General features: G+C 47.4%; 1 protein-coding gene across 4 annotated transcripts in view; it reads left to right on the top strand.

Annotated features, from left to right (window-relative positions):
- Positions 1–2909: 2909 nt before the first annotated feature.
- JARID2 (jumonji and AT-rich interaction domain containing 2) overlaps positions 2910–18010 on the top strand; it is a 280018-nt gene continuing 264917 nt past the window's right edge. The window contains exon 1 of one of the 4 annotated variants that reach the window (XM_030929316.1): positions 2910–3514. In XM_030929316.1, coding sequence (XP_030785176.1) covers positions 3470–3514 — 45 coding nt within the window. In that variant the 5' untranslated portion in view covers positions 2910–3469. Of the gene's footprint in view, positions 3515–5738; positions 5843–18010 lie in introns of those variants that run through there. The other 3 variants (XM_010376397.2, XM_030929317.1, XM_010376398.2) reach the window with 3 other exon arrangements.

The raw sequence follows: 18010 nt of genomic DNA, 5'->3' as shown, positions 1-18010 counted from the left end.
GACAATCCATTGTAAACTATGCCTTTTTTTACTGAGCTGTGAGCTTCCTGTGTCCTCAGGGATGAGGACAGTGCTGGCATAGAGTCTAATAGAATCAATGTACCTAGACATGTTCTCATCCCTGCGCCTCCAATTGAAGTGGTCAAGGCTTTGAGATGTGAAAATCATCAGGAGAAAAGGTGCATTTGACTTACAGAAAATGAAAAAGAGGAGGAAAAAGCAAGAAAAGCCTTGGATGGCCTTGCCAAGACGGTAGGGGAAGGAAGTTCATTAGGAGTAGTTTACTTTCACAACAGGAAAAACTTTCAACCACTAAGAAGGCCAATCTTTTTTCTTTCAGGGAAAATAACACTAATATTATTCAAATCTTTTGGAAATGAGCAAATTCCTTCCTTTTCCCTGCCCTGAGGCTCCAACTTCACACAATGGTTTTTCACACCAGGTGGCCTGAAGCTGGTAACCTGGCAGGGGAGTTCGCAAGGCCAGGACTGAGAAGTCCAGGCTCCAGGGCTAGTTTGGGGAACTGAAAAGAAACCCACCTTTGTTCATTAATATTTGCCTGGGGAATGAGATATCTGCGTTAAACCTAGAGAAAGCTGGTTAAAATCTTAACAACGTGGAGACGTGGAGATTCCCAGTATGCCAGTCCTAATGATCAGAAAGTTTTTAGAAAACACCTTGGGTGGCCCTACTGGAGTCTGCCCCATTGGATCCTTCCCAGGAAATAGCACCAGGGAACAAGTTTTGCAGTATTCAGGGCACAAAAGATCATTTATTTTTCCGATTGTGAAGTGAACATTAGATGAAATTATTTCAGATTTTTTGAAAAGGTAAAAATAATGTTAAAAAAACCCTTTCGAAAAGGATTTTTATTTAGTTTACTGAAAGCTTCCAATAACGTGGCTAGTTTTAAACTACGTTAATGTTATTTATCACACAATCCTCCCCACAGGTTTGATCACCACTAATCTGCAGATGAGGAAACTCACAAGCTCAGAGTGGCTCTCGGTTGCCTTTTGGGAAGTGGCCAAGGTGCGATTTGAATTCAGGTCTCTTACCTCCAGTTTCTGAGACCTTTCTAGACACCAAGGTTATCTCTTCCAATACTGCTGCAAGTAAACAGCTGTGTTACCCAAGTATCTAGACTTTTGAAGTAAGCAGACTCTAGGGAATGGGTAGAGTAAAATATATGGGTATGTGCTCGAGGGAGCGCTTCTGCCACGTTTTATTCCGAGGCTAGCCTGAGAGATCATGGAAAACATTGCTTCTCCAAAACCGCAGCGAAAAACAAGGAAATTAACAAGGCAGAATGGCGATGCGAGACTTGACAAAGTTGTTAATAAGGCAAAGGCCCAAAGCGCTATGCCAGGGCCTGCTACTTCATTTGTTTCAGCGATTAAACCTGCACGACACGGGGCTGGAAGCAGGTAAAAAGGCTCTCGTGTGGCCCCGGCAGTTGATATTACTGGCACTCCGTGTTCGAGATGCTTCCTTACAGTTGCGTGTCTGTGCGGCTCGGTCTCCATATTCCACTCATTTTTGCCTCAACATTTTGTGGTATTTTATCACCAAATACTCCCGGCAAAGCAAAGATCCCGTTCAGTTTCTTTAAACACGGCTATCTTTTCTCAGGAGGCACCCGCCAGGGCTTCACTCCTGGGCCATCAGCAACGTCCCCCAAGCGGATCGGGCGGAAACGCGTTCGCGACCGAGGGGACGCGTGCCGAGCTCTGGCGTGGGGGGGCGTGGCCCTTACACTCGGCGACCCCCGGCCGCCGCCCACCCCGCGCGTGGGGGCGTGCGCGGCTGCGGGTCGCGGAGAGGGGTGACCTCGGACTACCCTAGGCGCCCGCAGCACGCTCTGTACACAGACGCGAGGCGCTGTCCTGAGGTGACACCGGCTGCACGGCACAAGCAGCAGGCGCCGCCGATCAACTAGTTCGCACCGAGGATTCCTCTTGGTGCGTGGCCCAGTTTTCCTTAGGACGGGCTCCAACCCCTCCCTGACACCGCCTCCCTCGCCGCCACGCTCCGAGGCCTTCCCCGGGGAAGCCTCGCGTCCCTCCCCCGCGGCTCCGGGCCGCACGCGCGCGATTCCTCGATTCCACAGGCGGTTCGCGCCGCGGGTGGGGGCGGGGCGCGCGGGGAGGGGGCCGGCGGCCGCCATGGGAGGGGGGCCGGGGCCCAGGGGGCGGAGGGGGGCCAGCGTGGGGAGTTCCTCGCTCGCGGACCACACGCTCCGCGGGCCAATCCCGAGCCAGCCTCTAGCAGTGTCGCACGCGGGACACGTCCAAGCGTTTGTTGGCACGGCCGGTGAGGGGGAGGGGGCGAGGAGGAGAGAGGGGAGTTGAGTGACAGGCTTTGCGGGGCAGGCTGGGAATTGTAGTTCCCAGCTTCCGTGGCCATAGCCATTTTGTAGTCGGGGGACTACAACTTCCAGAAGATCAAGGGGACCATTCTAAGGTGCCCCGGGAATAGGCGGCTCTACCCGGGGCCGGGCGTCCTGGGGCACTCCTACCCAGCAGCCCGGCTGCAGGTAGACGCGAAGGCAGTGGCGGGGGCTGGCGTGGGGCGGTCGTGGGGTGAGCGGCAGGCAGGGGAAAGGGGGTGAGGTGGAGCGACGGAGCGTGCCATGCATTGAGCTAGGGAGCCTCTCTCAATTCCACGCCTGGGCTCGGCGTGGGAGCGACGCCCGAGAGCTTACCTGGGAGGGGTTCGTCGAGGTCGCTCGGGTGTCTGGTTGGCCAGGCTGCGGGGGTGCTCTGGACTGGGCCAGGGGCGGTCGGCACCGGGCTAAGCGGGCGCCTGGCGGCTGAGCGGTGGGAGTTTTCGGCTGGCGCCCGGCGGGGAATTATCCGAGGAGCCCTAACTTGTATAAAAGCAGAGTCCATTTAAAGTTGGGCTGGATAGCCTCTCTCTCATTGGTTAGTGGGCTTGGAAAAAAGAGACTCGGCGAGCCCTCGCTGTGGTGCTGCCGCCGCCGCCGCCGCCGCCGCTGGAGTTGACTCTTCTGCTCGCACTGCTGCTGCAGCACAAACGTGACTTCCAACATTTTTTATTTATCTTTCCCTTTTCTTTTCCAAGATGTAACTACGGATCAGACACTAAGGACCTTCACGTTTCGCTGATGTAGTTTTTGGAGGAAAAAGGGGGGGGAGTGAAGGGCGTCGGTTTTTTTTTTGTGTGTGTGTGTATGTGTTTCGGGGGAAATTTTCCATTATGAGTGTTTTACTAAAGTGAATTTTTTTTTGTTTGCTTCGTTCGTCTTTGGCTCTTTTTTTTTCCTTCCCAATTTCGGATTTATTTCAAGGCGAATCTGGCTTTGGGGGAAGAGGAAGAAAAGTCGGATTACAAGATCAACCACCACCAACAACAATAAAAACCACCAGGATATTTTTTTGCAAATTTCTGACGGCTTTAAATTCATGAAGCAATTGTCCCCTTTTGCAATCAGCATTTGGATCTCAGAATGAGCAAGGAAAGACCGAAGAGGAATATCATTCAGAAGAAATACGTAAGTGCTCCTAACAACACATCCTTTGACTTGCAGTTTTAAGCAATGGCTGTGAATGTCAAGTTTATAGATAATTCTGCAGCTGAAGGGTTTTAAACACAGCGTCCGATAAGGCTGTTTCTTTCTTTTCTGAAAGAGGGCTTTTCAAGCGAAGTGGTGTCTGCCTAGTTTGGTTGAAAAAACAGATTGGTGTATAGATACCTCAAGTGAATAAATTGACCTCGAATGACACAACCATAATCTAGTTTTAGATGAAAGGCAAGGGATTTTGGTGGAGCTTGAGGTGGGGGGGCGGCTGCGGTAATGTAACTAAACTGCATTCTCAAGCGGATTTGGCCCCGTATTGCACTTTGCATGCAAATGAGCCTGTGTTATTATTATTAATGTTATTTGGAAAAATCGTGTAACTCATGTGTGTTGGAAGCCCTTTAAGTTGCGATGGAGGGTCCGATTATGGCGATCTTCTCTTTGCATTGGCACATCAAATTTAACGTCTGTGGTCGTTTTGGCTTATCTGGTTTACAACATAAACCAGTTGGGAATCATGTTACAGCGAATGCATTTGTTGGGATTGACTTTAATAATGAGGCTGGTTTTGTTTAAAAAATTCATGATTTCCAGTTGTAGGGGAAAAGGACACACACTATGGCTAATGTTTTTAAGTGTGTACGTGAATGTATAAGTAACTACAAATATTTTCTCCCTGTTAACTGGGCTTCTGAAATTGGGTGATTATTCATAGATTTAAATGGCTTGGAATAGTTAAATTTGTTTTGTGCATAGTACAGCTACGTTTTGATTGGCATGGGGAGTGTTTTTGTTTTGTGTGTGGTGGCTTTTTTTTTTTAAGTTTGAGGGGAGGGAGGAAAGGGGGACCGAGCGATTAACCAAATATGCACTCGAGTGATCTGTGATCAGCGGCATGCTTTAAATTAAATAACTCATTTTTTTCAAAAAAGGCCAAATGAATATACCTTAGGGATAATGCAACGTAAGAGGAAAGTTTTATTTAAGTTGGGTAGACAAATTGGTGTTAATATTTTCCCTTTTTGATCATTGTGGTGTGTGTAATGAGAGATGACCTTCGGGGTACTGGTTTGGTAAAAAATATATTTAATGGAAAAGCTGAATGCTTCTTCAAGTGAGCTGATCCTTATCTAGACACGTCAACTTCAACTATGAAAGAAATGCAAGGTTAAATAATCAAACCCAACTTAGAATGCTGTTCCATAAAGAATTTAAGAATTAAAATACATCCGCATTGCAGAGGGCTGGGTAGAATGCAAAGGACTAGTTTAAACTCAGGCTGTAGAAACTGCAAGGAGGCAACCTTGCCTCGGAGCGTAGACGCCTTCCCGGGGCACGTCCGTTTCGAATGCAGCCACAAAGCAAATGGGGTAGAACTTGGACGAGAACCGCACCCCGCCTCCCATTCCGGACCTCGTTAAGGTGGACAGCAGCGTGGGGTGGGTTTTCTTTTTTATTGCGGGCAGTCAGCGGATCGTGTCTCCGAGTCCGGACGTCCGGCTGCAAGCCCGTGGCTGGCGGCGGCCGCGGGAGGCACGGCACGAGTTAATGCTTCGGGAGCAAAGCCGGTGTTCCCGACGTGCTCGAGCCGGCTGCGTAGGGGACGGCGCGCGGGGGTCGCGGCAGGCTGGGCCGGGGGCTGGGCGGGCGGGCGCGCGCGCGCGCGGCCTGTAGGGGGCAGACTCCGGACTCTGGGCGGGCGCGCGAGGCGGGCACCGGGCTACCCGGGCCGGCTCGCAGGCGGGTGGGGCGCGGGGGCGGCGCGGCCTGCGGGGCGCGGGGAGGGTAGAGCGCGCGGGGCGGGGGCGTGGGCGTGCCGGGGTGGGGGTGCGCGGCGCACAGCTGCAGCGGGCGCCCCCCACCGCGCGCACGGCCGAGCATGGCGGCAGCGGCGGCCCGGCCGGCTTCCCGCGGCCCTGCCTGCGGACTCCGACGCAGTCTCGAGAGCAACAGGTTAAGCCGGCGAGACGTCAGCGCGCCCCCTCCCCTCCCCCCGGTGCTTCCCCCGCCGCGCGCCGGCGCCCCAGCCCTTCTTCCCTCCCTCCACCCCCCCGCGGCGCTCGGTTCCCCAACGCTCCGGCCGCGCTCTGTTGTCATTGTGACGTCACAAAGGGACGGGCTCGGGTGGAACCTTCCCCTCCTCCTCCGTGACGTCAAAAGTCGGGCGGGAGGTTCCAGGGAGGAGGGAGCGGGGCGGAGGCGGGGGCTGCCGCAGAGCAGGGCTGCGGCGTGGGAGGAGGAAGAGGAGGAAGATGCGCTCGGCCTCTGCCTTCCGCTCCGGAGCGTCGCGCTTCCCACCAGGTGAGCGCCGGGGAGCTGTTGGTCCCCAAAGGAGTGCCACTGGACCCTGTTCTGATGCCACTTGGGAAGCGGGAAGCGGGGAGGAGGCGCCTCCTTTCTGCAGGAATGTTTTCACTTCCTCTGTTCCAGGTCTCCTGATGGTGTTGCATGACTAGCGTGGTACATCTGTCCCTTCTCTAGTGCTTATGTAAAGAAATGAAAGTATTCAGGGAAAGCTCTGCTTTGTTGTGGATTTGGCCACCTTGTCACTTTAAGGCGTGTTAGGGGTGCTTCAGCAGGATGTGGCCGGATGGCTTTCATGATGATGCTGCACAGCAGCAACTGTTGCTCTTTCTGGAAGCTTTGCTGTACTATGGTGGGGGCTTTCCTTTGCTGTGCCGGCTTTGTGCCTACTGAGTGTAATTTTGGGGGTCTGGACCAAAGGAAGGCTTGTCATTGACAAATGTACTGAGAAGACATAGGACTCCTTTAAGTCTCAAGGTGCTCTGGGCTTAGTTCTTCTGAGCAGGGAAACCAGGGGCTGGGATTCTCTTTCCTCTTTTGTAAAGTGGAAAAATACCTGCCATTGCCACTTAACTAAGTCACTGAAAAGATCATGTGCATGAAAGATGTAAAACAGTATGCCTCTTTATATGTAAGGTGGCATTATTACTTGAGCTGGTGGAAGGCAGCATGTTTCCCACAGTTGGTCTCAAAAGCCAGGAATGCCTGCTGAGTTGCCATTTAGTTTATTACTTTAGCAAAGCAGAGTTGGGGGTGCGATTGTCGATAGTAGGCTTTGGGAGAAATGATTGTTATGTTTCATAATAAATGATGTCCTTGAGAAACTCATAAATTGCAATGTAATCCTGTCTTAATTGTATTGGGCACGACTCCCACTGCAATACCTTAAATAACTGAAAACATTTGCCTTTGAAAGCCCCAATCCACTTGGACAATAAAAACAGTTGCATGTTTTGCACTGTGGATATTTTCTGCTGTTTCCATCATTCTACTGCCTGGTTATTCCTAGGGAGAATAACAGATAGGATATTGGGGCTTCACCGCTGTTTGATCTTTGCTTTATAGCAGGTATCTGAAATAGAAAATCTCTGCCATGTGAAGATAGTAATTCATGTAGTTAGCATGAAAACAAATTGCCAGTTTGATTTTCTAGGACAGCTCAAGCAGAATTTGTACCACTAGGCTGCAAGTTTTAAGTATCTAATTTTCTGATTTAAAAGTGTATGATTTAAAAATTGGAAAACGTTTTTGTTATAAGCTTCAAAAGGATTTACTATAATTACAATTACATAAAATTGTGAAGAAAAAAGTAGGAAGAACACAAAAAATACAGTGGTTGGATTTATGAGGTTTTCTGTTTTAAAACTCATTCATCACAAATTGTTCAGTCACGTTATTTTACAGTTGGTGGGGTGGGGGGGAAATTTGTACGTTATGTTATTGCTGTATGTTTTCTTCCCTGGGATGTTTACATGGCTTTCCAGCTACTTGTTTCTAGTAGTGGAAAATCTTGCTGTGTTACTTAAGTGCAGGGCAGTGGCAGTTTGGCTCCTATCACTGTATAGGGATACGGAAGGAAAACACAATCAAGTCCAAAGTTTCACTAAAATTTGAAAGAAAGATTATGTCGACAAGTAATCCAACTTAGATATTAACCTACAGTAAAATAATAACCTGGATAATAACCAACTCATATGTCCCTGTAGCCACTGGCCCAAATAGACAACTAGAATTATTTGGTACTTGCTAATGCCTGTTTCCTCATAAGTGAGTTAAACCAGTCCCTGTTGCTGGGCTGAAGGCTATTGATGCACTTCCAAGTGCCTTGGAAAGAACTCCAGTGTTAATATATACCTTGCTCCAAAGGTTATTTAAACTTTCCTCCTTCAGAACAAGAAAATCTTTTGGAGTATATAATTGGTGTCTGTTACCTTCAAAATGGAACTGTTTTCTTTTTTTTTTTTTCATTGAAGACACGGGAATGTCATATTAAGCGTAGTTTGTTAAAACACTTGGTGAAGGCTGAGCTAGAGAGCATTTTTTTTGTTGTTGTTTGCTTTTTTTTTGAGACAGGGTCTTGCTTAGCTGCCCAGGCTGGAGTGCAGTGGTTGCTCACTGCAACCAGCGTCTCCAGGGTTCAAGCAATTCTCCTGTCTCAGCCTCCCGAGTAGCTGGGATTACAGGCACCCACCATTACACCTGGCTAATTTTTGTATTTTAGTAGAGATGGAGTTTCATTTCACCATATTGGCCCGGCTGGTCTTGAACTCATGACCTCAGGTGATCTGCCCACCTTGGCCTCCCAAAGTGCTGGGATGACAGGTGTGAGCCACTGCGCCCAGACAACTGAACATTTTTAAGCTAGTGGTTTGCCCTTGCTCATGATGGTGTGAGGACTCACACTCCTGACATTGTCTGAATTCTGGCTGCTTTGCTGTCATCATCCTGATGTTACTGGTCCACGTCTCCCCCAGGATTGCAGTAGTAGCAGCTCTCCTAACCACCTTTTCCCTACCCATCCTACTTGTCCTGTTGGCTGTAGAACGTCCTGAGTGATACGCTAGGACAAAGGTCCTGGGCAGCTCTGGGAAGTACCTCTGTTCCCTTTGGCTTTCACCCAGAAGTCTTGCTAAGTGTCAATTGTTTGTTCCCAAATCTGGTTATTCCAGTTGGGCTTATTATTGTAATTACAGTTAAGTATTACGTCAACCTTGAAACGAGTGTGAAAAAGAGTTGGGGCCGGTCGCAGTGGCTCATGCCTGTAATCTTAGCACTTTGGGAGGCTGAGGTGGGTGGATCATGAAGTCAGGAGTTTAAGACCAGTCTGACCAACATGGCGAAACCCCATCTCTACTAAAAGCACAAAAATTACCTGGGTGTGGTGGCACATGCCTGTAATCCCAGCTACTCAGGAGGTTGAGGCAGGAGAATCACTTGAACCCAGGAGGCGGAGGTTGCAGTGAGCTGCTTCTACCTGGGAGGCAGAGGTTGCCGTGAGCTGCTTCTACCTGGGAGGCAGAGGTTGTAGTGAGCTGAGATTGTACCAATGCATTTCAGCCTGGGCAACAGAGTGAGACTCCGTTTAAAAAAAAAAAAAAAAAAATGTGGGCCAGACATTTATAAGACTTTTGGGAAAATCTGTAAGGACTGTCCACACGCATTGCTTTGCAAGTGATTCCCTTTTAAGAACCAAACTTCAGTTACGCCCAGACTTCCCTAGCAAGCAAAACAGCATAATGTGGAACAACAGAACGCTCAGAGACTTAAGCTCAGAAATAAGACCCATGGCCTCATTTCAAAAAAATGGTAATTAAAAGTAGATTTGTCTTTGTCGGTTAATATAAAATGTTAAGGAATATCTTTTTTAAAAAGTTGTGTCTTGTCTAACAAACTTGTTTCCATTAACTAACCAACTTCTGGTTCTTGTCATCTCTCGTAAGAGTGCTTCCAACTATGTTTAACCTTAATCCCCAAATGCTAAACTGGACTCCCTGTCTGCTTCATGCCAAGCAACTTAGGTAAAGTGTGGATCAGTTTAAAGTAGTCCTACTGTGGTGATTGTATTACTTTTGGAGTTAAAATAATTGTGCCATTCACTGAATGGCAGGGAACAGAAAGATTCGTAATTTTGCACCTAATTCATGGAGTTTAGAAGCTTGTATCTTGTAATCTGGCAACTTTAATTATATATTGTTTTACTTATGAGATATTGTCGAAGGTCTGTTCCCTTTCAAATCCTTAAGACTTACCTGTTAATAAAAATGAAACCAATTGAATCTGTTTTTCTGTGTGCTCAATTATCTTTTGTTTTTTTTCTGTCTTCCAGATAACTGTACTCTTTATTCCTGTGACTCCCTAAGACAAGCCACAATTGCTTTTCCAGGCCCCTAGTCTTTGTTTTTCTGATTCCTTTTTTCCATAAACCTTTTCCATATTTGCCTCACCTTTGCAGGCATCTTTTATTCTGGGAGGTGGGAACTCCATGATATCTGTCTACAGTTTTGTAGAATAAGAGTGAGCGAGATTTTATTCTCATTATCCGTCTAGGTTTTAATCTTTATTGGGACTTCAGACAATCTTATAACCTTCTGCCAGCTTCAGGTTTTTTTAATAAAGAATTTTTTTTTTTTTTTCCCGAGACAGAGGAGTCTCTCTCTGTCACCCAGGCTAGAGTGCAGTGGCGTGGTCTCGGGTCACTGCAACTTCCACCTCCCAGGTTCAAGCGATTCTCCCGCTTCAGCCTCCCGAGTAGCTGGGACTACCAGTGTATGCCACCACACCCGGCTCACTTTTGTGTTTTTAGTGAAGACTGGGTTTCACTATGTTGGCTAGGCGGGTCTTGAACTCCTGACCTCATGATCTGCTCACCTCAGCCTCCTAAAGTGCTGGAATTACAGGCGTGAGCCACCGTGCCTGACCAAATAAAGATTTTTAACATTCAATTCTGATTCAGAATAAAATTATTAAAAGTGGAGCTGACCTGTCATTTTGCTCTTGGTGGAAGACTCCTGTTTCCAGGACTTCTGTTCCTGTCACTTCTTGCTGGTGGCTTTTGTCTTTCTTGCTCTCTTAGGCTGTAGGAAAGAGCCCACACAGATTGTCCCAGAGGGCAAAGTCTAGGTCATTCCCGCGTGAGCAGCCACTGGCAGCCAGACCACCACTCTGGGTCTCTGGGTTTTTTTTACACTTTTTTTTTTTTTGAGACGGAGTCTCGCTCTGTCGCCCAGGCTGGAGTGCAGTGGCCGGATCTCAGCTCACTGCAAGCTTCGCCTCCCGGGTTTATGCCATTCTCCTGCCTCAGCCTCCGAGTAGCTGGGACTACAGGCGCCCGCCACCTCGCCCGGCTAGTTTTTTGTATTTTTTAGTAGAGACGGGGTTTCACCGTGTTAGCCAGGATGGTCTCGATCTCCTGACCTCGTGATCCGCCGTCTCGGCCTCCCAAAGTGCTGGGATTACAGGCTTGAGCCACCGCGCCCGGCCTTTTTTTACACTTTTACCAGTTTGTCTTGCCACAGATTTCACTATTGTAAAGGTGCTGCCCACGTCTCCTGGGCCTCTTTTTTCCATTTGAAGAACTGTCCCAGAAAAGCTTGGATTATGGAAAACACCTCCAGATGACGACACAGCACCCCACTTCTCTTAACGGTGTTGTGAAGAGAGGACTCAGTCAATTCTGAAATAACCGCCTACATTGTGAGTTTGAGAAAAGGGGTTTTTGAGTCCATTTTACAGATGAGAAAAGTAAGGTGAAAAACCAGCCAGATGGTTCGCTCCCCACTTTTTTTTTTTTTTTTTTTGAGACGGAGTCTGGCTCCGTCGCCCAGGCTGGAGTGCAGTGGCTGGATCTCAGCTCACTGCAAGCTCCGCCTCCCAGGTTCACGCCGTTCTCCTGCCTCAGCCTCCCGAGTAGCTGGGACTACAGGCGCCCGCCACCTCGCCCGGCGAGTTTTTTGTATTTTTTAGTAGAGACAGGGTTTCACCGTGTTAGCCAGGATGGTCTCGATCTCCTGACCTCGTGATCCGCCCGTCTCGGCCTCCCAAAGTGCTGGGATTACAGGCTTGAGCCACCGCGCCCGGCACACTCCCCACTTTTGAGTTCAGAGGACATAGAAGTAAAATGAACCATCAGTGGAACCCCAAAAAGGGGAGAAGAAAAGGTCATAAAAGGGATTGTTGGCAGCCTTTGGAGAGGCTTTTTGCTTGAGAAAGTTGGAAGTGAGGGCAGTTTGTCAGGAGTGTCAGTCTTCCCTGCATGTTTGTATTTGTTGTTTTTTGAAGCACCAGTTGGTGGAGCTACCCCCTTATCCCCAGCTGGCTGTCTCCTTGAGTCATCATTGGAAGAACTGACATCCGTGTCCCTTGGGACTGGATGGGTTGTGCTCTTCTAGTTTTACAAGTACCCCCGCCACATTCTTGGGGGTATCTGAGGCCCGGCAGTGGGCTGCAGTTCTCCAGACTTGGAAGAACCAGTTTGATTTTCCAGGGCTGTTGACTTTTTCTTGTACTTGACTTGTACTTTCTTAATCCTGACTTTGAGGCTTAGGGGACCATGGAACACTGGGGAAATCATTTGCCCTCAGTCCTCACCAGGGGCTGGGCCATCCATTAAACAAAGGCTGTCCAGATGTGTTAACGAGGCGGTGTGAGTAATGACAACATTATACGTGATGACTTACATAATCATAAGACAGATGTGGGTGTTAGAGAAAGAGGAACCTTACTGGTAGAAGTTCTTGAGAGTTATTCTTGAGAGCTGGTGCTGCCTAAAAGGTCTCAATTGGATTTTAAGTTCTAATTTTGTAAGTCTGTCAAGCTCCACCACCCATGAAGAGGTAGGCCAGTGAACACTGAAATATTATCAACAGCAATGTTTATTTACTGTGCTCCTAGAAGGTTAACAAAATACATAGCCACAGGGCGGGGCACGGTGGCTCATGCCTGTAATCCCAGCACTTTGGAAGGCCGAGACGGGCGGACCACTTCAGGTCAGGAGTTCGAGACCAGCCCGGCCAACGTGGTGAAACTCCGTCTCTGCTAAAAATGCAAAAAAATTAGCCAGGCGTGATGGGGGCACCTGTAATCCCAGCTACTTGGAAGCCTGAGGTAGGAGAATCACTTGAACCTGGGAGGTTGGAGGTTGCAGTGAGCTGAGTGAGACTCTGTCTCCAAAAAAAAAAAAAAAAAAAAAATTGCATAGCCACAGTTTTGCCGCTCCATACTCCCAGTAAGGGTCTTCCCTCATACACATTTGTCAACTAGGAATTCTTTAATTCTTTTTTTGAGACGGAGTCTCGCCCTGTCGCCCGGCTGGAGTACAGTGGCGCTATCTCAGCTCACTGCAACCTCTGCCTCCCGGGTTCAAACGATTTTCCTGCCGCATCCTCTGGGATGATCCTCTGGGATGTAGTAGCTGGGACTACAGGTGCACACCACCATGCCCTGCTAATTTTTGTATTTTTAGTAGAGATGGGGAGTTTAGTAGAGACAGGGTTTCACCCTATTGGCCAGGATGGTCTGTATCTCTTGACCTTGTGATCCGCCCGCCTCAGCCTCCCAAAGTGGTGTGATTACAGGCGTGAGCCCCCGCCTCCGGCCCAATTAGGAATTCTTTTTTTTTTTTTTTTGAGACAGAGTCTCGCTCAGTCGCCCAGGCTGAAGTGCAGTGGCCGGATCTCAGCTCACTGCAAGCTCCACCTCCCGAGTTCACGCCATTCTCCTGCCTTAGCCTCCCTAGTAGCTGGGACTACAGGCGCCCGCCACCTCGCCCAGCTAGTTTTTTTTTGTATTTTTTAGTAGAGACGGGGTTTCACTGTGTTAGCCAGGATGGTCTTGATCTCCTGACCTCGTGATCCGCCCGTCTTGGCCTCCCAAAGTGCTGGGATTACAGGCTTGAGCCACCGCGCCCGGCCAGGAATTCTTAACAGTAACTTTTTTTGGGGGGGAATGGGGAGAAGGAGTGAAAAGGATGGGTTGTGTGACTCTTGTCTACCTGGAGACCTGTTTTACTGGGACAGGAGAATGTGGGAGATCTTTTGATGTCCAGTTTATTGATCTTTTGAAATCTGGGTGGTTTTGTCTCCATTCTTTCCTAACCACCATTTTGGTGAGAGCTTGGTCTGAAATGGTAGTGTATTATCTCTTGGTTCTCTCTCGGTTTCGGCCAGCTGTTAGAGTATTTGGTGCCTGTGGGGGCAGAAACAGGTGCCAGGAGGAAATGAGAAGGGATTAGGACTGAGCATATGTTTCTTGCATTTAGTCCTTCTATAGGTTTGCAGAAGGGGGCTGAATGAATGCTTATTCTGTTAAGCTGCAGACTTGTGTGCTTTGTCTATATGCCTTATTACTGCTACTAAATGGAACTCAGTAATGAAATGCCTCAGATTTGGACAGGTTTGTGAATATATGGGGTACCTCTGCAGTAATGGACAAAGTTGGGAATGTGAGCCTAGTTCAAATTTGGCCCTGTGTTAAACTGGCTGTGTGACTCCAGGCAAGCTATACAACCTTGCTGAGCTATTTCCTCATCTGGACAACTTATTTCATGCACTTCACAGGCTTGTTGCTGGGAGAGGTAGGGGAATTTTTGATGTGCAAGCACTTTGTAAACTGCATACTGCTGCACAAATGCTCAAGGTATTATTACCCAGTTGGAAATCACCAACCTGGAGACATCAGGCCTGCCAGCGGTCTTCCTAGCTGACTCAGATATAAATGAATCAAATGAATTCTGTACTTTGATTCTTAATAAAGCAAGCGGATAGCAAGTAACAGATGCACTTTGGGATACAGAGCAAGGCTTTTTTATGGATTAGAAGGTGATGTAATCACCTTCCACCTCTGTCCTGTATTAGCCACCACTTGACTCCTAAATACACCTGGGTGGTGTATTGGAAAGAGGGATAGATTGAGAATTAATATTGGAGTGGCTCCAAATCTGTGCACAAAGATGTTTAAGGAAAACATAGTCCTTGAAATTAAAAATCTGATCATGATCTGATCGCGGTCCTTTAGTGGCTGTCTGGTCCTCTCGTGGCTGTCTGGTCCTCAGGATCGAATCTAAACCAACTTTGTTCCCAGCATGGCATAAAAAACCCTTCTTGATGTACTCTGAGCTTATCCTGCCACCCATCCACTTCACGCATCCTGGGCTTCAGCTGAGCCCAGCATTTTTTCCTCTATTTGCTTGGTGAATGGATTGCCTGAGGAACCCACTGTATATGTCTGAAGCCTGCCACCCTGTTTACCCGGTCTGGCAGAGCCAGGCTCTTTCTCCCGCTTGGCTGGTCTCCTCACACTTTATTTTTAGGTGCTGGAGTTATTTGCTTACATGTCTCTCACCCTATTAACCCCACAAGAGTAGGAGCTGAATTTATGTCATTGTCAGTCACTGTTAATGTCTAATACATAGTATACATTCTAGGAATATTTGAGTTCAAGTTTTCGGTGGAGTATTTCGAATACTACTTAGTAGTGGGAGGGAATTGGTATGGATCTAGTGCAAAAAGATAGACTTTTTTGGACGCTATAATTTTTTTTTTTTTTGAGGCGGAGTCTCGCTCTGTGGCCCAGGCTGGAGTGCAGTGGCCAGATCTCAGCTCACTGCAAGCTCCGCCCCCCGGGTTTAAGCCATTCTCCTGCCTCAGCCTCCTGAGTAGCTGGGACTACAGGCGCCTGCCACCGCGCCTGGCTAATTTTTTGTATTTTTAGTAGAGACGGGGTTTCACCATGGTCTCGATCTCCTGACCTTGTGATCCACCCGCCTCGGCCTCCCAAAGTGCTGGGATTACAGGCGTGAGCCACCGCGCCCGGCCCTGACGCTATAATTTTATAGTTGAGAATTCCTGAGGTTTCTAGTACTGTTGTTAAGTGACCTGCTTGTGGTCGCATATTTTATCAGACACAGCTGGGGCATGAAATCCAGGCCCTGATACAGTAGAAGGCCCTCTCTGTTTCTGCCTTTGGAAATACTTCTTCCTTTCAGGGGGATTTTCAGCTATCCATGGTAACTGCAGTAATTGATTCATTTTCATGGAAAAATAAAATCCACGTGTAATCCCCATACCTAATTAAGCCAATAGCATTTTACTGTTGTGCAGATGGCCTTTTTTGCTTAATAAGAAGTGATTCAAATCAGACAAGCACTCAAAAGATAGAAATCATTGAAATCACATACCGGACATTCCTTCACTTGTAGATGGTTTTATCTATATGGGCCATACTCTTTAAGTGCTGTATTTTTGTTACCTGCTGTTTGCATTTATAACTTGTCATGGTAATCAAAGACAATGATTTTTAATGGCTTCAAGGCAGTTGGTTGATAGATACCACCATTTTCTTGACTCATCTCTTCGGGATGGGTTTGGGACTGTTATGTGAAATGATGCATGCAGCCTGCTTTGCATGTGTCTGTTTGCACTCATCTCTAAATTCTTCACTGTGAAATTACTGAGAAGTTTTGATCTTTCCTAGTACATTGCTTTCTTGGAGAGAGGCTATACTAATTTACCGTCCCACAGGTAGTACACGTTAGGCCAGCGGGTTTGTTTGTTTGTTGGCTTTTAAAAACCAATACAAGCATTTGTAACAAGTAGTAAAGATGTCAGTTGAGTTTTATTTAAGTTTCTGTTTTCTTCCCGTGTCCTCTCTCAGGGCATTTAGAGCTAAATGAGATAAGATATGTGAAAGCACTTTGTAAAACAAAATTGCTCTAAGTACACAATGTATTATTAGTCAGAACAGCTCTGGTAGGGAAGGGAAAGGGAGAGCCTTGGGTAATTGTACAATGATGTTCGTTATATGTATGAAATGCTTTTTGTTGTGAGAACGTAGAGATACTTAAGCAATGAAGATGGCCCACAATTGCATTGTTTTCATATGTGATCTCAGCCTTGTTTGTAAGGTGGGCTTTGTATGTTTACAAAGATCCCTTTGGGCTATGGCTTGGAAGACTGTTCAATTAAATACAGCTGGCATTTTTTGGTTGCTTACCATGTTCTGACACTGTGTTGGGAGTTTGAAAATATGACATTGCCCTTGTCTGAGGGGCATTTACAGTTTAGTTGGCAGCAGGGATGTGAAACAGTGGGAGAAGAGCACTGGCTTTGGAGTCAAACTGAAGTTGAGGATCTCTGCTCTGTCATCTTGGGTAGATCACCTCTCCAGGTCTCAGTTTCTTCATCTTTGAAAGGGGGAGAATTGTGCCTTCATTATTGGCCTCTCAAGGTCATTTTGTGGAAGACTGAATCAGATGTTAAGTGTGAAGTGCTTTATGAACTGTGACTATAACCGGGCACGGTGGCTTACACCTGTAATCCTAGCACTTCGGGAGGCTGAGGCGGGTAGATCACAAGGTCAGGAGTTTGAGGCCAGCCTGACTAACATGGTGAAAACCTGTCTCTACTAAAAATACAAAAATTAGCCAGGCATGGTGGCGAGTGCCTGTAATCCCAGCTACTTGGGAGGCTGAGGCAGGAGAATTGCTTGAACCAGGGAGGCAGAGGTTGCAGTGAGCCGAGAGTGTGCCACTGCACTCCAGCCTGGGCAATAGAGTAAGATCCTATCTCAAAACAAAACAAAACAAAATACCAACTGTGACTGTTTAGACCATGTTATTATAAGTCCTACAGTTTGTTGTGGCTGTAATTCTCCAAGTGCAAGATTGAAGAGGAAACTGTTTCTGGGTCATGTATGCTGGTTATGGTATATCCCAGTGAAGAGGATAGAAATTCAAATAATAAGGGTGCTTAGCACTTTTCCTTCTCACCAAGGCTTAGTTTTTCTTCCTAACTTATGGAAAAATGCAGTGTGAGTCTCTTCATACCCAGACGTATTTTTGGATTGATGGGATTTTTATCTTCCGTCTGCTTCCCTGGTTTGTGAGGATGAGGGTAGTGTTCACAGGGTGACTAAGAAGCAGCCTTACTTTTTTGCATACTTTTGAATGAACTACTTTGCCTGCCTTTTATTCTCCAGGCAAGATGTACCCTTAGAGATGAGGTGGAACCTAACACTTGGTATTACCTAAATTGCCTCCTTTTCCGTCCTTACACTGCCCAGAGCACTAAAGCTCTGTTTTGTTCTATTTTCAGCTTGTAATAATGTCTTGATGTTGGAGGATGAAAGAGCTGATGTGAATAGAAGGCATTTAATAAGTAGTCATGGTCTGGAGCCCCAGTCAAATTGGTAGCACATGGTTTTCATCTGCCTTGAAGGGCTTGGTTGCATGGTCTTGCCTTCTCAGAGCTGTGACACCACCAGGCTGGGCCCTATGCACAATGCCACGTCTCCTTCTCAAACTGATGATTTGGAGTGGCAAATGCCACTGACTTTGAGAGATGCCAACGGAATGGTGGACTTGCCTTCCTAATCTTTTGAAGATCATAAAATGTTTGCTAGGGCTCACCCGTCTGCACTTGGGACAGGGGTTAGATGGGTATGTCGGGGGGATGAGGTTATTTTAGTGGACTTTTATTTAACATTTGGTTTTAACCACTCTTCAGCCTTCTCACTGGGACTCCTAGCTGGTTACATTTTTTGAGGGGGGTTAATTGTATATATTTATGTATTTATGCCCCTCACTCTAAAAAAGGATTTAAAGCCACGAAGAACTGTCATTCCAGGAGCAAATAATTTTTACTTAGATATGACTCAAGTTCACTTTCCAAA

Source organism: Rhinopithecus roxellana, chromosome 4, assembly GCF_007565055.1.
Source record: "Rhinopithecus roxellana isolate Shanxi Qingling chromosome 4, ASM756505v1, whole genome shotgun sequence".
NCBI lineage: Eukaryota > Metazoa > Chordata > Mammalia > Primates > Cercopithecidae > Rhinopithecus > Rhinopithecus roxellana.
The sequence above is the reverse complement of the archived record's forward strand: the minus strand, read 5'-3'. Positions and strand labels throughout refer to the sequence as shown.